Genomic DNA, 26,478 nt, shown 5'->3' with positions numbered 1-26,478 from the left:
TTAGGCAGTCCAGTGCAGCCAGAAAGGTGGACCAAGAATCCAAGGCTGTGTCAAAGTCAGAAGGAAGCAGAAGTAGCGGAGTGTCAACTTGCGATGGGAGAGTATCGGGACAGCCGAGATACCGTTGCAAGAGCTCTGAAGAGTGCAGACAATGAGGCAGAAGCTGTGTTGTCTCAGATGTAGCATTTTGGGGTGTTGCTGCCAAGAAATACTGGAACAAATTAGCAGTATCTTGATTCAAATGGAACAACTGTTGACCGCACAACTGGACAAGCTGCAGAAGCAAAAGTTCAGATGCAAAGAAACTGTGGAAAAATAATAAGCGAAAAGAGACCTGTAGAATGTCAGTCAAATGAGCATGGAAGCGCACTAATGCAGAGAGGGAACTACCTGGATGAGTATACAGGTATTGGAACAAAATTCCAAAGATGCAAAAAACGTGAAGAGTTTATCCTCGTCTCTAACTGAAGTATCCTGTTGTAGGATGGTGGATGCAGAAGAGAAGTAGATGCCCAGGTAGCACTGAATGATAGAAATTTATTTCTATAAGAAAACAAGAAGAAAATATGAACAACAGAATGCTGATTCTCTATCAAAGAACACATTAAATCTTCCTTATCTAATAAGAATAATTGTCATTCATTAAGTACAGTTCTACAAAGGTGCAAGAGAAAGCACAGGATGTGTTGCCATAGGTTACTCTGCAAGGTCAGAATCACTCATGTTGACAATCAGTGGTGCACTGGCATTGTCTTGATCTGGTAGCATTGTTTCATGACTCGTCACTTACTCAGAATTAGACTCAGCCCTAGGCCTCTGGAGAGTTGCAGGCAGCAGTACTATAAAGGCCACTTGGTGTATGGATACCAGAAAGTTGCCGGCATCATGTGGTTTTGTGGATGCAAAATAGTGCCGGCTGTGCCAAGTGTTTGTGGTGCCATCCTTACTGCAGCAGATAGACAGTGAAATTGGGCAGTGTCAGATACAGGTGTCTGGCTGGATGGCAACCCAAAGGACAATGCTGTGTGATGGGTGTGCCAGGTGTTCAGGCACTAGCCGTATACGGCATTCCTCTTCCTGTCTGAGGGAGATGGTGAAGCCACCTCGATGTGTAGATGGTGGCTGTGTCAGAGAAGTGTCAAGGACATGGCACAATGTATCTTAAAGGATAATCCACTTGGTTTGCTGGAAAGAGCTTGTGAATTTTATGTGGATTCTGTTACATGTCTCTTTCAAGTTTGACAAACGAATGTGTGAACAAATCTATGATGCAACATGAAGTGCTTATATAAGTAAACTGGTTTCTTGGTATTGCAACCATTCACAACCAGTATTATTTATGTTTCATGCAGTTTTCATACAGGTCGTCCACCAGTGACTGCAAAGTAGCAAGGATGCAGTTCCAAACTGCGTAATCTGAGCAATGACAATGCCAGACATTTCTCATTCCACACTTTTGGAAGATTACACTGCTGGTGACCAAGAGCCTTTTTCAAAATGAAAAGGAAAGGCACATGCTGCCATTTGCTAGCACTGATAGGCATGTGGGCCATCCCTCACAGAGGATATCCAATGATGATTGTAGTGTCACTTAGTTTGGCATCCTATTCTAAATTTGGTCAACTTTGATTGCTTTAATTGGAAAATTATATAGAAAGGAAAATTTGGTTTTGGAAACTGTTAAAATCACATATAGACATAATCTGGACATTACTCACCTTCAAGAAGTGTAACACATATATGAATAGGGTACAGAACTCCTAGACTTTGGACAGTCTGTTCCTTCTTCAGAGAATAAAAAGGAACTGTTGAGAGAGAGGAGGGGGGGGGGGGGGGGAGGGGAGGGGAGAGACAGGTCCCTGAAAGAAAAGGAAAAAAATCTAAGAAGAATCTATCTATTACGTGGAGGCAAAGATTAAGGAAAATGCAGCAGGGGAAGGTAAGAAGTCAAATAAAGTAAATCAGTAAACACTATATTAGCTTAAGTGTAGAGATGATAGAAGGGAGCAAGAGAAAAGTAAAGTTAGATTGGAAGAGGCAATGATTGTGCCAGTTACCATCATGTGGTGTTATCTATTATCAGCTACCATGTGTTGTGTATAGAAAGACTAATGTAACTAAAGAATATTAAATAGGGGGAAAGGGGAGAAAAGAAAATGAGATGAAGGGGGAGAAAATGTGTGGTTGCAATTATGGGAGGACAAAATAATAAATAAGTAAACAATAAAAATAAAATGACCCAAATTCTGACAAATGCTATCATAAGAAAGGACAGTTTATGATGATAGAGGTTAATTCAAGAAGGGAGGAGGAATGAGAGGATATGTTGGAGGGCTAATCCCCCTGTTCTGACGTTAGAGCACTAGTGTTGCATAGGATTATCCAAATGGTATTTGTGCTATTCTTGATTCATGCTGTAGAGCACACACTGAAACTGAATACTGGACACTGCCAAAGTGGTCAGTTTTTCTGTGTCCATTTATGCATTGTGTTGCTGTGGTGGTGGTAATCCCTAAATACAGGTATAAAATAATGGAAAATCCGGGATGGAATGTAACAATATTATGAGAAGGGAAGTTGCTATTCACCATATAGTGGAGTTCCTGAGTCGCAGATAGGCACAACAAAAAGACTGTCACAAAAAAAAACTTTCAACCAGCAAGATCTACATCAAAAATAGATACACACACACACACACACACACACACACACACACACACACACACACACACACACACACGACTGCAGTCTCTGGCAACTGAAGCCACACTCGGTGTGGCTTCAGTTATCAGAGACTGCAGTTATGTGTGGGTATGAGTTGCAGTTGCGGGGTGTGTGTGTGTGTGTGTGTGTGTGTGTGTTTGACGAAGGCCTATCTGGATGTAAGATTTTTGTAACAGTATTTTTGTTGTGCCTATCTGTGACTCAGCATCTCCACTATATGGTAAGTAGCAACTTCCCTTTCATAATATTGCTATATACATATGTGTGTTAGCATTGGTTGACAGGCTTCTATATCTACAGCTCTGCACTGTGTGCAGTTCTAGACAGAGGCTACTTTATATTGTACCATATATGAAGTTTTATTCCAGTTCCACTCACGGACGGAGTGCAGTATGTTTGCACACCATTGTGTGAGCTATTACTTGTCCAGTTTTATCTGCATAATCTGTGTGGCTGGATACATAGGAGGGCTGAAGAATATTTATAGTTTCTGCTGTTAAAGACAAATATTTGCGTTTTCTAAGTAGATCCATGCAAGATGTACACACAATGTCTTTAATTATTGGCCAGTAAAAATTTTTCAGTCATTTCTGTTACACTCTCTCACCACTCAGATTAACCTGTGACCATCCGCAACATCCTTGTTTGTATCTGCTCACTGGTCCCTGTTAGTCTGCCCTTCGGTCCCATACACTTGAGCGGCTTAGAAGTATGGGCCTTAGTGCATTCTGTATGCAATCTCTTTTGTAGGTAACCTGCTTTTTTCCAATATACTGCCAGTGTATCGCAGACTGTCATTTGTTTGCCTACAAGTGTGGCTTTGTGACCATTCCACTTCACTTTTCTCGTATTTCTCTAAATATTTGTTTGATGTGACTGACTCTACTTATGAAACATTAATTGGATTGTCAAAGGATATGTGCTAAACCATAGATCAGTCAACATAAATGTTGAGCTTGATGTTACCACAGCAGCAATGCACAGAACTATGACAGGTAATCAAGTGGATCAGCGATGTAGGAGCAAAGAACTGCCCACTGAAGATGCTTCAAAATAAAGGAAAATGCCTCTAGTCTAAATAAAACTTTTTTTACACTCACAAAAGATGGAAAACACCTCAATATTGCTGGTAAAACTGCAACTGTAAAAGAGGAGTCATAAAAACAGAAAAGACCACATGAATATTTTGTGTGTGCCTTACCTTTCATTGTTTTCAGTCACCTGTGATTGTCTTTCTTACATCACTGCAGCCCCTGTCAGTGCCCAATTCATGTTCTTAGAGAGATTACGATGACATATGCAGATTGTCAATTAAAATTTCACTCTCAGGCCCTCCTCCTGTAGCCATTCTGCTTGCCAAACACTCATTATACTTTCAAGCATGACAGCACCACCAGCAGACAATCTGGTAATGCTGCAGAGACTGAGAATTGATTATTTATATTCAGAACATTAACTGTCATATTATGCTTCCTTGAGGTTTCTGTTGAACAGTTGTCATCAAGTATAATATATTGGATTCTGTTAGCCAAAAATTTTTCAGATCAATCAGATATCTGTGAGGTTCTTCTTGGTTATTAAATGACAGTCTGGTATAGTGTAAAACACATTTTGGATATCTAGGAAGATAGTAACTATGTGTTTACTTGCATCTACTCTTTCCAAGATAGTGTGTGTAAATGAAGCCTGAAGTGTTTCACTAAAGCTGTTTTTCCTTAACATCTGCCAATTCTTTGAAAGGATATTTTTTCTGCCAAAAACTTCATAATTTTCAGCTTAAAATGTGCTCAGTGATCTTGTAATAGATAATGATTCGCAATTCTGTGCATCTGTTCATTAACCTGTTTTTCTAAACAGGAGTGTTTTGCACACTTCTCCATTCTTGCAGGGCAATTCAATGTGCAAGAGATTCTCAGTAAATAATCATTAGGAAAGTGGGTAATTCTACAGTTTATTCGATACAAATTTCCATAGGTATTCCGCTGGGACTTGATTTCATGTTTGCTTTGAGAGTCGTAATTGGTTTCAGTGATAGGGGTTTCAATATCTCATTTGTGAATGTATTCATTAGTCAAACAGTGATATTGTATCCTTGTGTATGAATACAGTTTTTGCTAAAGAAAGAACAAATGTGATTTATGGAACATAGTACTTTTTAGAGAAACATGTAAGATACAATGAAATATAGGTTGTGCCTAGCGCTGAACACATTGACTGGACAACAGTAATACAGGTTAGAGAATAGACTGAGCACTCATTCACAATCACTTCAATAATACTGTTTCTTTGGCAGCTTACCAGAGTGTGCCAGGGGGCCAACCCACATGGTCTCTGTAAGTGGGCCTGTGAACTGTATGGACATGTGATCTCTGAAATCGCATACATCAATCGTCCCTTCCAGCACTGGGAAAACCACATACATAGAAACATAAAGCACAAAAAATACATGGTTCAGAAAAAAATGCATGATCCAGAAAAAAACCATGTTACAGAACAAAAGCACTGGTACCATGAAAAAAAGCACTGGTACCATGAAGAAAAGCACTGATCTCTCAAGGCACTAAGATTATGAGTCATGGAAAACACCAATGACTGTGATGACGTCCATTTCATTACCCAACGACAGCAGCTGCTGCAGCATGTGGTAGGCAGGCACCAGCGAGTAGGGGCAAAAGTGATGAGGGGGCACTTTGCCGTGTTTTCCCCCTTCTCATGAGCCGGCCGAAGTGGCCGCGCGGTTCTGGTGCTGCAGTCTGGAACCGCGAGACCGCTACGGTCGCAGGTTCGAATCCTGCCTCGGGCATGGATGTGTGTGATGTCCTTAGGTTAGTTAGGTTTAACTAGTTCTAAGTTCTAGGGGACTAATGACCTCAGCAGTTGAGTCCCATAGTGCTCAGAGCCATTTTGAACCCCTTCTCATGAGATACTATAGGGCAGGACTGAGGGAGATGTCTCCATAATGATATCCTCGTTAAGGTCAGCGGTCAGTGGGGGTGTCGTAGATGATGGCCACATGGGACCCATTAATACAGGCAGTGGCAGCTGCTGTGTCAGGTGCCTCGGATGCTGCACTGGCAATGGCAGTTAAGGAATGGGGGCTGAGGCAGGAACCCCAGACAACGATCTGCCAGGCAGTAAAACCTGCTGCAGCGCAAACCAGACTGTCGGCAACACATGAACAGGCATTGCCAGTGGCGGGTGCAAGGGAGGCAATGGACCCTCTGGAATGGACACTGCCATGCACAGCCACAGCTGGTCGAAGTGACAGGACGTCCACTCATCAGAAGTGTGCACGATGCACAGGCACCGGCCCCAGCAGCACTTGATGATGACAGGAACCCAGTTTGGCCAGCAGCTGAAGCCATGACCTCCGACAGGCCCACCCAGTCTGAACCACCGCAGAGCTGGCGACACCAGTGGATAGTGACACCAGTGGAGGCGGCATCAAATGTAGCAGGTGAAGGAGGGTCCACGGTTGGCATCCATGTAGCAGCTCTGCCGGGCTCTTGTCTCCCACTGGATTGAAATGGAACAAACTCAAAAAATGACGTAAAGCAGGTTCAGGGCCCTGCCAGATACATACTTCCGCATCTCAGTTTTAAATGTCTGAATAATGCATTCAGCCCCTCCATTAGAACAGGGTAACGGTGAATGGTGAACATGACAAGCCCGACAAAAATATGCAAGTTTTCAAGAAACAAACTGGGGGCCATTATCGGTAACCACAGTGAATGGAAGGCCCTCGGGTGCAGAAATGTTCAACAGGGCCAAAATAGTGGCTGTTGCAGACATGGATGGACAATGTGTCACGTAGGGAAACTTCAAATTGATGCTCACTAAAATGAGCCGATACTGATTTAGGAAGGGCCCATCACAATCAACATGTAGATGCTCCCATGGGCACTGCATTGTCAGCCAGGTGAAAAAGACACCTGCGGGGCTGTGTGTTGCCGAACACAGTGAGTGCAAGTGGCAATGAGCCGCATGATGTCCCAATCTATGACCAGCCATTGCACATGCGGCTGGGCAAAGCTTTGATGTGAGATGTTGCCCAATGACTGACATGCAGAAGCTGCTGTACATTACGACATAAGGAAGCAGGAATCACAAACTGGGAAGCAGCGTCCTCCGTAGTTAGCAAAGGAACTCCGTCAAACACAGAAAGGCTGTGCTTGAGGGTGAAGTAATTACGCAAGGAATCCAAGATACAGCCTGGGGGTTTTCTGGCCAACAGTGCTGCACAAAAAAAGAGGACCCAACTAAGTACAGTATCTGCAGTGATGGCTGATGCTATCGTGGCACTAGTGATAGTTCTCAATACCTAAATAGAAACAAAGCAACTTGTCCTAATGAAACACTAGGTCCGGACTGATTAGAAAGTGAGATAAGGGATCAGCATTAGCATGTTGCCCCATCGTCCGGTAATGAATTTGATAATGATAAAGGGAGAGGAAGAGAGCCCACCACTGCAAATGATGCACTGCCTTGTCCGGCACAGAAGCTGAAGTATTAAAAAGAACAAGAACTTAGAACTACATAAGAAGACGTAAAATTTCTTGAGGGTGAACACAATCGCTGAAGTTTCCTTTTCAATATGAGAATACCGCTTCTGAGTGGGAGTTAATGTCTTCGAACTGTAAGCATTGGATCATTCAGACCCAGCCACATATTTGTGCACCAACACCGCTCCAAGACCATGCTGAAAGGCATCTGTATCCAACACAAGATACTGAAACGGCTGAAAAGTGGCCAGCCACAGGGCTGATTGAAGCTTAGACTTATGATAGTCTCCAAGTTTACCTAGAAATGACTGCAGTTCCTTAATGGATGTCGGCAGCAGCAAAGCCATATTTACATCAACAAGTGGTGCAGTGGCTTGACCCCTGTGTGAGAAGCTTCAAAACCTAGATACTCAATTGATGACTGGAAAAACTGAGATTTGGCAAGATTGCACTTGATATTGCTATAGGCCAAAAGATGTATCAATAATGAGAAGGTGCCTAGTAGCATCATCTAAGGGGAGCTGGAGGTATGCTTCCAACAAAACAACCTTGGAAAAGTAGTGTCCACTTGACAGTTTCGCTGGCAACTCGTCAGGACAGGGCAAAAGGAATGTATTTATCACGGGCAGTGCATTAATCATGACACTGAAGTAGCCACAGAGGTGAAGCTTACCCATCAGTGTCTTAATGATGACCAGTGGTGTAGCCCATTCACTGGAAGAAAAAGACTGGATGACATCAAATGACATTAATGGTCTAATTCAGCCTTGACAGAGTCAGGCAATGTGACAGGCACCTGCTGCACCTGGAAGAAACAAGGGCAGGTGGAACCTTTCACAGTAATGTGGAACTGAAAACCTAAAACCAAGCCCATTGGAGAACAGTGAGGAAAACTCACGAGCATAGGAACTCCAATTGCTGATTTGAGACTTGATCTGACACTAAATTTACCTCGTTGGCAATGGAGAAACCGAAAGTGTTGATTGCATGTAACCCAAACTGATTTGCGGTATGGGAATGATCCACAACAAGGAAGGTGAGAGGGTGAAAAATATTTGTAAGAGACTAGAGCAGATAGCTGACCCAGGATTGGAATCTGCTATTTATTGAAGTAGCTAATGTACTTCCATGAAACCTGTGTAAGGGGAGGGGAGCCAAAGTCCACGTACATTTGTGCGTTCACCAAAAGCACTGCAGCTCCTGTGTCCACTTGTATTTTTGGCGGTTTATTAAACACACGCAAATCAATAAACTATTTGTTCAGAGAAACAGTCATTGTAGAGGTGCAGTTTATGTCTGTTGGAACTACTGTGCCTGCCACATTTGAAGAGGAGTTACACACCGATGCAATGTTACCTTTCTTTTGACACTTGTTGCGAACTGCCCAACACTTAGGGCAAGCAGCACGCTCGTGTTGGACAAAGCAGAACAGGCTAGATGGAAAGGGGGCATGCGGTCGCTGTAGTGAAGCGTCCAGTTGGTACTGTGGTCTTAACCGACGCTTCTGCCCCATGCAATGCTGAGTTAGAGATTGTACTGCTGCAACAGCTTCCCCGTCATCCTGAACTCTTGCAGCACATCTAACAGGGGTTGACTGAGCAACTTCCAATACCTCCCCCCATGCAGCAGTCTGATTGCTTGTGGCCTGTGACACTTCAGAGGACTGTGGTATATTGATCACGTACGTGTCAGATTCTCACATTGAAGTGCTCTTTCACAGACTTCCCTATCCAGGGCTAGACAAATAATATCACACACCATCTGATCAGCATAGGATTCATGATGGGTACTAGCAACAAATTTACAACAATGTCTCAACACATGTAGTTCTGCAGTGCAGGCTTTGTAAGATTGGTTTGGGCATTTCTGACAACAGTGAAATTTTACATGCGTATCAATGACATGCATTCTGTCAAGTAATAGATAGAGAGAAGCTTGCACATTTCATCAAATGATAAGCTTGCTGGTTCTTGCAAAGGCAGAAGTTGGCACAACTGATAAATGCAAGGCAAAAGCCAGGAAAGAAAGAAAGCCCTACACAGGTTTGCATCACCCATGCAACAACCTGGAAATGTTGGTGTAACCAGTCTCACAAGAGTTTCAATCTTCAGCCTGTTCATCGTATGCCGGAAAGGGCAATGGTTGCACCAATGGCAGAATAACCTGCCGCGAACATGCAGATGCCACTTGATTTGGAGCAGTGGTGAGAGCCTACTGTTTTTCTGAGAAACCTTGCTGCTGTGTAATGATACATTGGAGTACTTTTTTCATTGAGTCATTCGTTTGGTGACTTGTCACTCATACTAACACATGGAGAAAATATCACTCTCGCTCATCGCCAAGTTTGCTGCAGCAAGAATAAACACGGTGTAGAGAATGTAGTACTTCATAGGTACACACATGAGATACAATGAGGTAGAGGTTGTGCTTAGCACTGAACACATTGACTGGGCCACAGTAATATAGGTTACAGAGTAGATCAAGCACTTGTTCACAATCGCTTAAATAATACTGTTTCTTTGGCAGCTCATCAGAATGCGCCATGGGACCGATCCAGGTGGTCTCTATAAGTGGGCCTGTGAACTGTATGGAAGTGCAGTCTCTGAAATTGTGCGCATCATGAGTGAAAGTACATAAGTTTTAAATTCCAAATTTAATATTTTGGTTTTCTGTCAGCTGATTTTACTTTGAATACCAATCGGTGCACAAGAGATTGAATTGAAGGTTTGGTTCCATTCGTTCACATTACATATGACCAAAACTACCAAGAACATTTTTATATAATCTACACCAGGTTGTGTAAATTATTGTATGTTTTACGCGTACCATTCTTAAAGGTGCATGAGTTGCCATTAAGTTTTCTATCTCAGTTGTCCCCCATTCTCTTTTGTGCAAGAGTGTAGTAGTCTGCATTTTTGCAACATTTTTGTGGGTACCATTAAACCAAGGTGATTTTTTGTGCCTTATATTACTGTGTTACATACTTACCAAGACTACAGTTTTATAATGTCCTAGTGCCTTAATCACAGTTGTTCTGCATTGTCATGGCTGAACCAAAGGATTTTAGTTCATCTTTTAAGATGTCCATTAGTGACTGTCTATCAGTCCTACTCTGCTAGGTTTGTTGGTACCCATTTTTTCTTGTTGATCACCATCCCTGTAATAGTGTTTTTTATCTAACCCCTCTGTTTGTAGCCAGGACGCCTACAATATGTCAGTTTTGTGTGTGAGCTGCCAGATTTACTCAGTATTGCTTGGTAAGAATATTTATCCTTACTGACAGTAATATAAGTGTAGAATAATGACTGTTACTTGGAAAATAAAAGTCTTCATCTACTAATACCATGCGCACCGGGTATTTCTGCACTATTGAGTTTGGCTGACTTCAAACGACTTTACGACCAGTCCAGTGGTTATTAGAAATAACCAGTTACTGGTCTAAATCCACTATCCCAGTTTTTCTTGTCAATATTAGTTTGCTGTTGAATCATTTTGGACCTGAGTAGACCTAATGTTTCTCCTGGTTGCTATTAATGCTTCACCCCATGTGGAATCTAATCTAACTTTCCAATCTACTGTACATTCCACTTGACGTCGAAAATTTCCCTACTGTCACAAATTCAGGTTAGAGCCAACTCTCAGTCCCTAATATGATACTGGTTTACAGGGGAGATGGATTTTCTGGGACTTAACAACTAATATCTTAGAAGTCTCACTCTTTGTATTTACCATTAACTTTGTTGTAATTTATTTACAAGATTGCAGTTTTTCTAATAGGACTTGGAGTTTCACTTAAACTATGGAAAGAACAATGTGCATTCCATCAGTTGTGTACTAAAATTTGCATAACATAATCATGATATTTAGTTTTAAGTGGTAAGGTGGTGGTTTCTTAGAATAGATTATTCTAGCTGCAACAGATATATCCAGCACTGTGTAATAGTTTCAGGAACACATTATTTTAATACTTATCACAAATACGGTTTGTATTATGCACTGTGCATTAGGTAAGTAGGTTGGAGATTTAGTTTGTAATAGCAAAAAATAAATAATATTTGCCATTGAATGGCTTAACTCATTAGAAAATGCTTTGAAACATGGTGCAGTGGGTAAGACACTGGGCGAGCTCTTTGGCAGTGCATGGTTCATATCCATTGCCCCTTATCTGAGTTTAGGTTTGCCATGGTTTGGCCTAAACTGGCTGAGGTGACTGCGAGAATGGTTCCTTGGAAAAGACGATGGCAGATTTCCTACCCCATCCTTGTCCTATCTGAGTTTTAACTCTGTCTCTGATGACCTGTTTGTTAGTGAGATATTAAACCCTAAACTTTTCACATTACTTTAGAAGGAGACAGATTAACTAATTTTAATCAGTGGTGTTCAAATTTTGATTACATTAGAAATAATAGATCCACCTGTTGTGTGAAATCAATACATAAGCAATGTGATCAGATGTACCCAGACACCCCCAAAAACACACGTTTTTCATATTAGGTGCGTTGTACTGCCACCTACTGCCAGGTAATCCATATCAGAGACCTCAGTAGTCATTAAACATCACAAGAGAGCAGAATGGAGTGCTTCGCGGAACTCACGACTTCGAACGTGGTCAGGTGATTGGGTGCCACTTCTGTCATACGTCTGTACGCAAGATTTCCACACTCCTAAACATCCATAGGTCCACTGTTTCTGATGTGATAGTAAAGTAGAAATGTGAAGGGACGCATACAGCACAAAAGCGTACAGGCTGACCTCGTCTGTTGACTGACAGAGACCTCTGACAGTTGAAGAGGGTCATAATGTGTAACAGGCAGACATCTATCCAGACCATAACACAGGAATTCCAATCTACATTAAGATCCACTGCAAGTACTATGACAGTTAGGCGGGAGGTGAGAAAACTTGGATCTCCTAGTCGAGCGGCTGTTCATAAGCCACACATCATGCCGGTAAATGTCAAACGATACCTCGCTTGGTGTAAGGAGCATAAACATTGGATGATTGAACAGTGGAAAAACGTTGTGTAGAGTGACGAATCACGGTACGCAATGTGGCGATCCGATGGCAGGGTATGGGTATAGCAAATGCCCAGTGAATACCATCTGCCACCATGTGTAGTGCCAACAGTAAATTTCAGAGGCAGTGGTGTTAGGGTATGGTTGTGTTTTTCATGGAGGGAGGCTTGCACCGCTTGTTATTTTGCACGGCTCTATCACAGCACAGGCCTACATTGGCATTTTAAGCACCCTCTTGCTTCCCACTGTTGAAGAGCAATTCGGAGATGGCGACTGCATCCCTCAACACGATTGAGCACCTGTTCATAATGCATGGCCTGTGGTGGAGTGATTACACAACAACAACATCCCTGTAATGGACTGGCCTACATACAGTCCTGACCTGTATCCTACAGAACACCTTTGGGACGTTTGGTAATGCAGACTTTGTACCAGGCCTCGCCAACCAGCATCGATAACTCTCCTCAGTGCAGCACTCCGTGAAGAATGGGCTGCCGTTCCCCAAGAAACCTCCCCGCACCTAATTGATAGTATGCTTGCGAAAATGGAACCTCTCATCAAGGCTAAGGCTGGGCCAACATCATATTGAATTCCAGCATTACCGATGGAGGGCGCCACAAACTTCTAAGTCATTTTCAGCCAGGTGTCCGGATACTTTTGATCACATAGTGTATAATAAAAATGTGTGTGTGTGTGTGTGTGTGTGTGTGTGTGTGTGTGTGTGTGTGTGTTACACTCCTCTTCGTAAACCACTGGATCAATTTCAATCAAACTTGGTACACATATTTATACCTGTCAGCCAACTATCAGTGTCGGAGTAAGAACCACCTACCTATCGTAGTTCAGAAAATATGATGTCATAAACACCGATATGCATGAAAAACTTCCATACCGTGTGTGAAGTTTTAAACACATTTATTCTTTACTACTAAGATAATCTTACAGTTGAGTCAACTTAAGGAAATCCCTGACACATGATGGTGCTTTTGACAGATTTCAACTGCGAAAAGCAAGTAACTGTAGATGAAAACAGTATCTGTCTATTGAGCTATGAAGAGATGTTGCCATGGAGATTGCACAAAATCGCATTATAGATGTGTGAAGCAGCTGCACCCTGTGTACAGAAACTGTCAGGGATACTGTACTTACACATTTGTACGTTGTGCATATTTCTTTGTACGACTGTTTCATAATTTGTGAGGTGTTTTCACAAATACTAGCAAATGAAATGTTTTTGATATTACACTACAAACACAGTTCGGTTTTTGTTTTCATTTGTGATATAAAATTGGCAAAATGAATACCCAGGCAATAACGGATTTGACAGCTAGTCTAGTGAATAAAACACTCTTGTTATTTCTCTCTTTACATGAACTGTGAACAAAAGTTCAATCTATGCACTTTTCAGAACGTCATGTGATTCACCATAGAGCTCAGCGGACATACAACAAATCTTTGGCTGTATTTAAAAGCAGAATCTTCAATTATTTCACGTTATAATCCATACGTATTGTAAAAGTGTGTGTACATATATATGTACATATGTACCACATCTCCTCCTAAACCACTAGATTGATTTCAACCAAACTTGGTACACATATCACTTATTGTCTGGAAACAACCACTGTGGGGTAAGAGCCACCTACCTCTCAAAGGAGTAAGAGCAGGGGTGAAAAAGAAGTGCAGCTCATGATATGCAAACAGCCGGACTATATTCGTCCAGTATTTGAGAATGCGAGCACTCAGTTGCTTGCAACAAACTTTACTCACAATTGAAGTATCTTCGAAACTTTTTCTCACTAATAGCACCACAAAATGATGAAAAGAATAAAGTTTATAGCTTACTACATTTTTAGTGTTCATGCAGCTAAACTGCCGCATCAGGCATGATTATTCAATTTATTACTTCTTTTCTACTAACTCTGTTTGCAACACATTTTGCTGATGGTTTCACAATTACCACTGAATGTACCTGCAAAATTATATAATTGCACAACGCACAGTTCAGGAGATATAATGCCTTTACCATTGAGGTGTGTAAATGCAAAACCGCAGGGCAAAATTTGCTAGAAATGCAGGTGACGTATGTGTACAAATATCTGTGAAATATTTTAAATGTATGTGACACACACATGCGGGCAAAGCTGAGGGCAAGAAGCCCCTCGTATACACTTGATTTGATTTCAGCCAAACTTGGTACACATATTACTTACTATCTGGAAAGAAATGCTAAGGGCGTAGGAACCAGCAATCCTGCTGCAGTGGGGGTGAGAAGAGAGGAGGAGGGAGCTGGCCAGGCAGACAGGGGGAAGGAGGAAGTCGACACGATAGTGAGGAGATGGAGATGGACAGAGAGAGGGAGAGGAGGAAATGGACAGATAAAGGGGCGAAGAGGAAATGGAGAGACACAGAGGAACGAGGAGAGGCAGAGATGGAAAGGAAAGATGAGGAGATGGAAAGAAAGAGGGGTATAGATGCAGATGGACAGAGAGGGGGGAAGGAGATGGTCAGAGAGTGGGATGTGTGGAAGAGGTAGAAAGAGAGGGGGGGGGGGGCAGGAGGGGATGGACAGATCGAGGGGGGGGGGGAGTATATGGAATAATAGAAGATTAGAATAAGTACATACCCAGGTAACACTGCATACTCAGCTAGTATAAAAAAAAAACACGTAAAGCAATACAATAATCATCTAATATTGCTTTAAAGAATTTAATGGTGCTGACAGACACATTTCGTCATAGACTGATACGGTAGCGCCCATCTGTAGCTTCTTTGACAGTCAAGAGTGCTGAGTCTTCTGATTATTTAATTGTTTATGCCAAGGTTGCTGACACTGCGTGTATTCTTATCATAAACACAGATCAAGGGAAAGTATGAATAAAATGTCTTTAATAAGGTATTTTTTCATTCCACAACTTATATCTGTCTTAAAAATTGCATTAACAATAATGGAAGTTTCTGGAAGGAACAGTATGTTTGCATTATTAGGCTGTAATTCCTCTGTGGTGGTGTGGCCTTCATTCCAAAGACTACCATGATGCAGATGTCACCACTAATCTTTACTGAGCTAATTATTAGCAAATTAACATTACGTTGGTGAAAATCCTTTCAACTGGTTCCTTCTTTTAGTCAAGTTGTGCCATAAATTTTTGTTTTTACCAGTTTAATTCAGTACATCTTCTTTATTTACCCAGTCTACCCATATAATTTTTAGCATTCTTATGTAATGAGAGACATAGAAAAACACAGAGAAACCCATTTTGCCTCCAAACTGCTACTTATGCTATTTGATGTTTTTCCTGTAAAAGGTTATCTGCACCATTCCTTTTCCTGTTTGTGTTTTTCATCGAGGACAGTAGGGATCACATGATACACAATCTCCTCGCTATCCCTATGTCCCAAGAAGACTTTGACCAGGAACTTAACACAGTAAAAACAGTAGCAACAAATAATGAATTTAACCCCAACATCATTGATAAAATTGTAGGTAAAATGAAGAAGAAGCAAGCCAGGTTCCTACTGTCCCCAATGAAAAATACAGTCAAACTGGAAAAGGAAAGGTTCAGATTACCTTTTATAGGGAAAACATCAAATAACATAAGTAACATTTTGAAGGCAAATGGTTTCTCTATGTTTTTCTATGTCTCTCAGACAATAGGTAGTTGCTTGTTCAATGCAAAAGTCAAGCAGCCAACCATCACAAAAAGTGAAGTTTATAAAATCACATACCATGACTGTCACTCTTGCTACATTGTGCAGACGGGGAGGTCAATCTGTACTAGGCTTAAAGGACACCACAAATACATAATCAATGTAAAAGTCCTACACACAGAGGAAAAGGGGGCTAAACTCAACCAATTAGAAATTTTAGAAATTAAGACAGATGTTTACACCCCACACCTATTGTTAAATGAGCAAACCCAATTCAATTATTCATCTCTCTTAGATGAGATCACAACCCCAGGATAGGAACAGAACTTTGGACCCCAGTCCTTTGTAGTTAAAAAGTTCTTGGTTGATGCATAACTTTAGTCCTGTCATGTTAGTGTAGTTGCTGAATTGTGTAATAATGTATGTCATTTGTTAAAAAATGGTATTGAAGTAATTTTGCATTAAACTATAGATTGATACTTTAAGAAGTTAAGATGATTATCTTTGCCTTGTCATCATGTTTATCTGCACATTATCATCTTTGGAAATCTGTAATCTACTTGAAAATGGGTTTATAACCCGAAACCTAGGTTGTACAGTAACATTAATAATAAAATTGTGAAATAACACAAAAAACGATGTTTGTTTAGCTAAGAAACTGATAAGTTTAGTCAAATGAGGAGTTTGTGCCATTCTGAGGATGAAGAATATCATAATCGGTTTGTTGCGCAGATTATAAACTCAAAAACTAATTCGTTCAAGTAACAAGGATGGCGTATCTTATGCTTAAATTCACTGTAACATATCTTTTTTAGCTGTGGTGGGTGGACATTAGCTGTCTACAAACTATTATTACTGCTTACTCCTGTTTTTATGCCAGTAGAATGATGGTTCTGTTTCATAAAGTGGTTTGCAAATGTGATATACGTACATTTTTTTTCCACTTTTCAGTGCTTTAAGTGTTCAGAGTATCTTCTTCTAAACTTTGTTTATCTTGCACACGTGTGCTGAATCACAGTTTTGAAGATTGACGTATATCTGCACAACTTCAAATAACTTCAGCAAAACAGTTTCAAATACAGGGTGTTTCAAAAATGACCGGTATATTTGAAACAGTAATAAAAACTAAACGAGCAGCGATAGAAATACACCATTTGTTGCAATATGCTTGGGACAACAGTACATTTTCAGGCAGACAAACTTTCAAAATTACAGTAGTTACAATTTTCAACAACAGATGGCGCTGCGGTCTGGGAAACTCTATAGTACGATATTTTCCACATACCCACCATGCGTAGCAATAATATGGCGTAGTCTCTGAATGAAATTACCCGTAACCTTTGACAACGTGTCTGGCCGAATGGCTTCACATGCAGATGAGATGTACTGCTTCAGCTGTTCAATTGTTTCTGGATTCTGGCGGTACACCTAGTCTTTCAAGTGTCCCCACAGAAAGAAGTCACAGGGGTTCATGTCTGGCGAATAGGGAGGCCAATCCACGCCGCCTCCTGTATGTTTCGGATAGCCCAAAGCAATCACACGATCATCGAAATATTCATTCAGGAAATTAAAGACGTCAGCCGTGCATTGTGGCCGGGCACCATCTTGCGCAAACCACGAGGTGTTCGCAGTGTCGTCTAAGGCAGTTTGTACCGCCACAAATTCACGAAGAATGTCCAGATAGCGTGATGCAGTAATCTTTTCGGATTTGAAAAATGGGCCAATGATTCCTTTCGAAGAAATGGGGGCCCAGACCAGTACTTTTTGAGGATGCAGGGACGATGGGACTGCAACATGGGGCTTTTCGGTCCCCCATATGCGCCAGTTCTGTTTATTGACGAAGCCGTCCAGGTAAAAATAAGCTTCGTCAGTAAACCAAATGTTGCCCACATGCATATCGCCGTCATCAATCCTGTGCACTATATCGTTAGCGAATGTCTCTCGTGCAGCAATGGTAGCAGGGCTGAGGGGTTGCCGCGTTTGAATTTTGTATGGATAGAGGTGTAAACTCTGGCGCATGAGACGATACGTGGACGTTGGCGTCATTTGGACCGCAGCTGCAACACGGCGAACGGAAACCCGAGGCCGCTGTTGGATCACCTGCTGCACTAGCTGCGCGTTGCCCTCTGTGGTTGCCGTACGCGCTCGCCCTACCTTTCCAGTACGTTCATCCGTCACGTTCCCAGTCCGTTGAAATTTTTCAAACAGATCCTTTATTGTATCGGTCCTTTGGTTACATTAAACCTCCGTTGAAAACTTCGTCTTGTTGCAACAACACTGTGTTCTAGGCGGTGGAATTCCAACACCAGAAAAATCCTCTGTTCTAAGGAATAAACCATGTTGTCCGCAGCACACTTGCACGTTGTGAACAGCACACGCTTACAGCAGAACGATGACGTACAGAATGGCGCACCCACAGACTGCGTTGTCTTCTATATCTTTCACATCACTTGCAGCGCCATCTGTTGTTGAAAATTGTAGCTACTGTAATTTCGAAAGTTTGTCCGCCTGAAAATGTACTGTTGTCCCAAGCATATTGCAACAAACGGTGTATTTCTATCGCTGCTCGTTTAGTTTTTATTGCCGTTTCAAATATACCGGTCATTTTTGAAACACCCTGTACTTATGGAGGTGTGGTTCGAGTTCTATTGAAAAATCCGATACATTAAAGGTGCAGTTCTGACTCAAGTAAAACTAGAAGTGACACTTTGATATTTGACACTTGGCAATTACATCATTCCAATAACTATGCCTCTACCATGTTCTAAAAAGTACAGTTCCAAAGTTCTTGTGTGATACATTGGATGCCATTTATGATGCCGTAAATACTAATATAAAAGCTAACATTTTCACTCTAGCACCCCAAAAATGGTTTCTTTCTTTCTCAAGTCCACTGGGAAAATGTTTAAAGTGCAGCGAAGTTTACAGTACTCACCACTTTCTTTTCAAGACAGCCCTATACCTCATTGACCTGCATTTGGTGTATTTTTAATAGCAAAGATTGCATTGCAGTATTTGTATACAAACACAAAGTGTCATGGTATCCATTTGGAAGTTAAAATCTAACCAACTTCATACATAGAATAGATTCTAACCTAACCTCCTCAACTCCACCAAAAACTGATGAATGAGATTACAAGCACTGTGACCAAGCTGTCAGCCATTTTTATTATGCTACCTCAGGCAATGGCATCTGATGACCATTGTCGGTGCCACTGTGAATGCGGCCTAAACAGGGGTTGACTGAGTAACTTCCAATACCTCCCCCCATGCAGCAATCTGATCACCTGCAGCCCGTGACACTTCAAAGGACTGTGCTATATTGAGCACATCCATAAGCGATGGATTCTCGCATTGAAGCGCTTTTTCTTGGATTTTCCTCTCTGGGCGAGACTAATAATAACATCACGTGCCACGTGATCTGTGTAGGATTCATGATTGCTACTAGTGACAAATTCACAGTGATGGCTCAACCCATGCTATTCTGCAGGCCAGTCTTTGTAAGATTAGTTTGGGCATTTCTGACAATGAAAAAACTCTACACACATCCCAATGACATGCGTTCTGTCACAGTAATAGGTTGAGAGAAGCTTGCACATTTCATCAAATGAAAAGATTGCTAGTTCTTGTAAAGGTGCAAGTTGGCCCAACAACTGATAAATGCATGGCAAAAGCCAGGAAAGAAAGAAAGCACTACACAGGTATGCATCGCCCACCTGAAAAACCTTGAAATGATGGCATGACCATGTCTTGTAGGTGTCCCAAGCTTCAGCCAGTTCATCATATACCGGAAAGGGCTAAGTTGCACTGATAGGAGACTAACCTGCCATGAACACACAGATGCCACTTGATTTAGAGTGGTAACGAGAGCCTGCTTTTGATCCGTGAAACCTTGCTGCTGGGCAATAATTTATTGTAGTATTTCTTACATCAAGACGTTTGTTGGGAGGCCTTTCACTGACACCAACACATGGAGAAAACATATCCCTCACTCATTGCCAAGTTTGCTATAGCAAGAACAAACATGATTTATGGAACATAGTACTTCATAGGGTAACACATGAGATACAATGAAGTACAGGTTTCACGTAGAACTGTACACTTTGACTCGACAACAGTAATACAAATTACAGAATAGACTGAGCACTCGTTTGCGAGCGCTTAAATAATACTGTTTCTTTGGCGGTTCACCAGAGCGCACCAGGAGGCTGACCCAGGTGGCATCCTGTGAACGTTATGGACACACAATCTCTGAAATTGCACTTTTCCTGAATAAAGGTACATTACATGATGCTTGGAAATTGGTTGAGCTACCATCTGATATGATTCCAATACAAAACGTATGGAGTATATAAAAAGAAGACAACTGTTGAGAAGAAAATTTTTAAAGCTGGTTTGGTTGCAAAGGGATGTAGTCAAGTAGAAGGCATAGACTGTAATGATATTCATAGTCCTGTTTCGACTTTTGAAATAATTCATGCATTGATAGCAGCTATTTTTGAGAAAAATTGGCGTATTGATCAGTATGATGTGAAGAGTAAGGTACATATGTGCATAGCATATGAAAGGAAAAAGGATATGTGCTCCAGCCAGAAAGTTTCATCAAGAGAGACAAAATTTTGATTTGTAAGTTAAGCAAGTAAATATATAGTCTGAAACAAAGTGCTGAAATGATCACTTAAATAACTCGTTACAAAAACTAGGATTTGTTCAAAATGGTATAGAGCTATGTGTATACAAATTAAGTGTAAAGGCAGGGAAAGTTAATCTGCCATTATATGTGGATGACATGCTTACATTTGCACTGGATGACATGCTTACATTTGCACAGAATGAAGAGAGAAGGCAAAAGGTGAAAACTCTTCTAGAAAGTCACTTTGAAACCAAGCACATGGGCACGGTGTCACACATTGGGAGAGAAATTTGAGAACAGTGAATATGGAACAATTAGTCTTTCTCTGAGGGAATATATTAATCAACTGCTTGACAGATTCAGACTTCAGAATGCTTAGGGATCGAGACCCCCAGTAGAAATGAACTAAATTTCATTGAAGAGAAGTGTGACAATGAAGTTAAAAACCCTCCGTATTGTGAGCCTTTATCTTTCACAAGGCACATGATCAGACATAGCTTTCTCGGTGGCGAAGTTGTCATTATATTGTTTAAAATTTAATGTGAAGCTTTTTAATCCAGCAAAACAAAAAGGACACTAAGAAATGTGAAAGAAACAGCACTCTACAAACTTACATATTATCCCACTGGTCAAATACTTGCAGCATTTGCTGATGCTGATTGTGCTACTTACAAAGATGATTGAAAAAGTATTACCAGGTACATGATAATTCTGGCAGAATCTCCAGTCTATTTGAAGAGTATGAACAAACTTCAATTGCATAGAGCATAGTGGAAGTAGAATAGGTGCCGTGGCAGCCTGCACAGGAGAGATGGTATGGATGAGAGAGTTACTGAAGAGCCTTGACTGAAAGAACTGATTGGAGTCGAGCAGCATTTCGATAATCAAGCCACAGTTATACACTCCAAGAACCATACAGATAAATCAAGAAAAGAACATAAAAAAATTGTCATGAAATGCCATTTAATCAGGGAGACTGACATTCAGTACATTTCAATTAATAAAAATCAAGCTGACCTTTTAACAAACCCACTGAATCAGAATATTCGTGAATGTCATTGTAAGAATATTTTATGTTTTAAATATGTAAAATAAGGGAAAGGCAATCTTTCTTCTATAATGGATCAATGTGTGGAGCTCAGAAACACTTAAGATTAAGTTTTTACAGTTTCTAACCCACAATTCAACAGAAAGGGCATATGAGTAGTGAGACTGGACAGTTCAAATTACTGGGCATTCAGATAGACAGTAAGCTGTCGTGGCCAGCCCATGTTCAGGATCTTGTTTAAAGACTAAGTGCTGCTTTATTTACCATTAGAACAGTATCTGAAATAAGGGATAGTTCAACAGGGAAAGTAGTGTACTTAGCTCATTTTTATTTACTAATGACAAATTTTTCGGGGTAACTCTTCTGATTCAAAGAGAGTATTTTTGGCTCATAAATGGGTGGTTTGAGCAATGCGTGGTGTAAGTTTATGAATCTCTTGTCAACTCCTGTTCAGTAGTCTGGGAATTCTGACTGGCTTCTCAATACATATTTTCTTTAATGTCATTTGTTGCTAACAATATCAGCTTATTCCCAAGATTTAGCAGCCTTCACTCAGTTAATATCAGGCAGAAATCCAATCTGCGTTAGGAATGCACCTCCTTGGCTTTTTTTGAAGGAAGGCGTACATTATTGTGCTACATCCATTTTCAGTAAGCTGCCACAAGAATTCAAAAATCTTTGTCAGTAATCTACGCACTTTCATGTCTAAACTGAAGAGTTCCCTGATGGCTCACTCCTTCTATTCTGTTCAGTAACTCTGGAAAAAGTTAAAAAATCAAGCTAATTTCTGTGTTGAACCAATTATTGAAAGCAGTTGCCTGAGTTGATGGAGATGCAGAGGGAGTAGGGAAGGCTGGAAGGAGGGGGGTAGTGGGAAAGAGCAGGTCTTTGGACAGATGATTCCATCATTCAACAAAACAAAAAGAGTACAGAGGGTAGAACAGAAACAGGTGCTGGATACTGAAAGGAGGAGAAAGGGGGGGGGGGGGGGGGGGGAGACGAAGATGAAAAGGGAGAGTGGTTGGAGGGGGGGGGGGGGGGAATTAGTCTTGCCAGGGCCATGGGAATGTGTTTACTTCTGCTTGCCGTGGCTATGGGAATGTGTTTACTTCTGCTAGAAAAAGAGCTAATGCTCGAAAGCTGGTGTCAATGCCGTTTCCTGTTATGTGTTAATGTGCTCCAGGCATTGATTGCTGAATGCCGTTTCCTGTTATGCGTTACTGTGCTCCATGTATTGATCATTGTAGGTGTGTGGCTGCCTTTCCATTATTTTATTCTTTGTCTGTTTTACATCTGAAATGATATACGTGGTTAATTTTAGATATCATTTAGAGGAAAGAAGTGTTTAAAGTTAAAAAAGTGGATGAGAGATCTTTACGTATTCTATATTTGTGACATGACTGGATTATCTTTGATGTTTAAAAAAAATAAAATTTTGTTTTGTTAAGATGATGTTTTGTTTTCTTTGCTTTGATGGTGTATGCAGTTTTTTTTCCACCTATCTCGGTACATATTAATGTGGGTAGTGTGGCTGCTTTGCTGTACTCCAATAAAGGTCTTACTGAGACCTTCAGCATACTGGGCATGGGAATCCATCCCTTCAGATATGACGTCCACAGATGGCCAAACTATATAGGAGGGAATTTTCGGTTTGGAAGGTATGATACCTGTCAAAATGCAGGTGTTGTTGATGGTTAGTGAGCTTGATATGGACAGAAGTACTGATCGAGCCATCAGAGAAGGGGAGGTCAACAACTAGAAAGGTAGCACATTGGACTGAAGAGAACCAGATGAAGAAAAGGGGAGGTAAGGTGTTCAGGCTGTGGGGAATGAAGATGTCTTGGCCATAGGTCCAGGTCACAAAGATCTCATCAGTGAACCAGACAAGGGGTTTGAGCTTGGAAGACTGGAAAGGTTTCTTCTCCATGGCCCATATACAAGTTGACATATGAGCATGCCGTATGGGTGTCATGCCCGTGCCACAGATTTGTTCGTATATTTTCCTATCAAAGGAGAAGTAGTTATGCATGAGGATGTAATTGGTGAGATATATTCAGTATCTTGTGTGTTATCCAAGAATTTCTACAAGGTATTTTCTTCTTGCATATTAGACCCTATTGCTGTCTTCACTATTTCATCTCTTAAAGCTACACAATCGACTTCTATACATTTATATTCTTGTTCTTTGTCCCTTTGAAAGAAACATGAAATCTGTAAGTCATCAGTTCATCATTGTATGATCTTTGCTTTGAAAAGAAAAGGAGAAAAATTTTGTAATCCGTAATGCCAACATTTCTGCATATATATCTCATAATTTGTTATCTTCATCTGTTACAGAGCCTCCACCACCTATGGCTGCAAGATCTCTTATAATGGTTGCTAAGTGCCTTCAAAATCTTGCTAATCTCATTGAATTTGGAGGGAAGGAACCCTACATGGAAGTTGTCAACCCCTTTATCCTCAAAAACAAAGAGCGCATGGTTGTTTTCCTGGATCAGCTGTCTGTAAGTCTGCTTGAAGGTTTTAATTTACGTTCATAACTAATTATTAGAAGCTTTGTATACTTGACCGTTTGCACCACTTTGGACAAATATTTGAGAAACAGAATTCATTTGTATATTTACATAAATGATTAACATGTCATTGGAGTTAAAATTTAATTGTTGTTATAAATTATGTCATTTCAGAATTTGCCAGAAAAGCCTGAACCTGAGGAGGCAAGGATTAAAGGTGATCCAGCTCGAGATTTAGGCACACTTCACCACATATGTGTCTCACATCTAAAGGAACTACAAGCCCTTAGCAAAAGCCAGGTAACATCTTGTTTCAGATGGCAATAGAAATCTGCTCCTTGGTCACAGATCGATTCAAGAATTACAGCACGAACTTCCTCATCATTGGAAAATATCTTTCCTCCAAAATTGTATTTCAGTTTGTTGAAAAGTTTGCCTGGAAGTTGTCATCTGTGTTCAATGTCAATAACCGTTATTCCCAATCACTATCACCTGCACCTGTGCGGCTTTGGTCAAATTGTTAGGCACGATTTCACTATGGCTCTACATGACATTGCATTTGGTTCACATGCTGCCAGAATTTCATGGTGAATCCATGTGCAATTTAGATGTTTTGGGCCCACAGGAATCATACTTCCAGCGTATTTATACTTCAGAGTTCCCAGTTTCTCTCCCACACTGTGGGGCACCCTGTTATCTATACCACAGCAGAACCATATGTCTGCAGAAAATGTATTCTCTTCTGACCAATGCTCTTGGTGTGCAGAGATCTTAGCAGGGAACATTCAATATATATGCACTACATTGCCTTCTGCTGTGAAGCATTCCTGATACATGTTGTTGGAAATAGGTTAATTGTGGCTGCTACACTGCCAGTGTTTTTCCTACAGCACTCCCCTACATATGTGTTTAGGATCATTTGAACAATTTTACTTGCAATGTAGATTCATCTATTGGTCTTTCATGTGCTTTGTCTGTTCGTGTACACAGATATTTCCAGGCTTCCTTCCATTCATCTGGGAGGACACTTGTCCCTTGCAGAAATCAATCTGGGTGCTGCACAAAATTTGTCCTAGTTACAACTGCTAACCTGCAGCCACTTAATTTCACTGTCACTCTGTATATTTTCGTGGTACTGTAGGATAAACATTGTCACCTGTTCCCTCCTCTGTTTTCTTTAACATACCTTCATATCCTTCACTTCTCTTGTCATATTTTTCAATTTACTACATTCATAAGTGAATAATTCAGCCTTTCCTTCCGTCCTTTGACATTCATATCTACATTTATGTTTCATTTTATTTCTTGTATTTCTTGCTCCATTCCTATGCAACTGACAGTACTCTTCCACCTGTGTTGTTAACCTACGCCATTCCTGTCACAGAACTACCTTCCACAGGGAACATAGTTTTACTTAATTCCTTTATTAAGTTTAACCATTACCAGATATTTAATATGAGTTATGTTATTCCTCCATCTCATGGCTCAGGTTTTTTGCATCCTAATTTGTCATTTAATTGCTTCTATTGTATAGTATATTGTTTATGTAGATATGTTTATGTTTTAGTGGTATATGATAGCCTCATAGTCGGTATATTTTGCTTCACTTTCGACTATATGGTATCATTTCATGAGATTATTCTGCTACCTACTTCTCCATTTCTCCCACTTTTACTTTGCAATATGAGTCCTTTCATTATTTTATGTCTCCTTTCTGCCTTCTAGGCTCTCTTCCTTGCTACAATCTTTTAGCAGGTCTCTTACCCTTGTAATAATCTCTGTTTTCAGCCCACATCTCAGCAGATTACAGTTTATCACATGTTTTATCAAACCACCTATTCGTAACTCCTCCCCCCCCCCCCCCCCCCCCCCCCCCGCCCCCTCTTAGATTGATCTTTATCCCAAGGTTTGACCACTTTCCTGTGATTTCCATTCTGTTTCTGAATGTTATTTTGTCCTGAGAGTAATGGACGAGTACCATGTTTCGTTTTTATGGCACACTTGTAATATGGAATTTTTCTCCTTTAATGTGAGATGTCTTGGAGTATTATGATATAAAACCTCACCTTCGAAAACAGCAGAAAAACCTGTTGAGTATCTTCATCAGGTTACCTTCCATATCTTCTATTTAAGATTTTTTGGTGATTCCAAGCACTGTTGTTCTTGAAGCTGGTATTTTACAGAAGCTGTGTGATGTTGTATATACTGTGCCACTTTTTTTTCTATGCTTAAAACTGAGGAAACATATTATTCTTTTTACATCACTTACTTCTGATAATTAGCATTGTGTGTGTAAACTGAATGGAAGTCATTAACATGTGAGGAGTGTACCCACGATGGAATGTAGTGAAAGCCCCAGTAATGCACAGAGGTGTCCAAAACTCATGGGATA

At 40.8% G+C, this 26,478-nt stretch overlaps 1 protein-coding gene across 2 annotated transcripts in view; it reads left to right on the top strand.

Moving 5' to 3' along the window:
* Positions 1 to 26,478, top strand: part of LOC124623187 (ras GTPase-activating protein 1) — a 148,524-nt gene that overhangs the window by 109,296 nt on the left and 12,750 nt on the right. Inside the window, exons 16-17 of one of the 2 annotated variants that reach the window (XM_047148993.1) lie at positions 23,911 to 24,077; positions 24,261 to 24,386. In XM_047148993.1, the coding sequence (XP_047004949.1) occupies positions 23,911 to 24,077; positions 24,261 to 24,386 (293 nt within the window). Of the gene's footprint in view, positions 1 to 23,910; positions 24,078 to 24,260; positions 24,387 to 26,478 lie in introns of those variants that run through there. The other variant, XR_006980679.1, reaches the window with a different exon arrangement.

The sequence above is a fragment of the Schistocerca americana genome, chromosome 7 (assembly GCF_021461395.2).
Source record: "Schistocerca americana isolate TAMUIC-IGC-003095 chromosome 7, iqSchAmer2.1, whole genome shotgun sequence".
In the NCBI taxonomy this organism is placed as follows: domain Eukaryota; kingdom Metazoa; phylum Arthropoda; class Insecta; order Orthoptera; family Acrididae; genus Schistocerca; species Schistocerca americana.
This window is presented reverse-complemented; position numbering and strand designations above follow the sequence as displayed.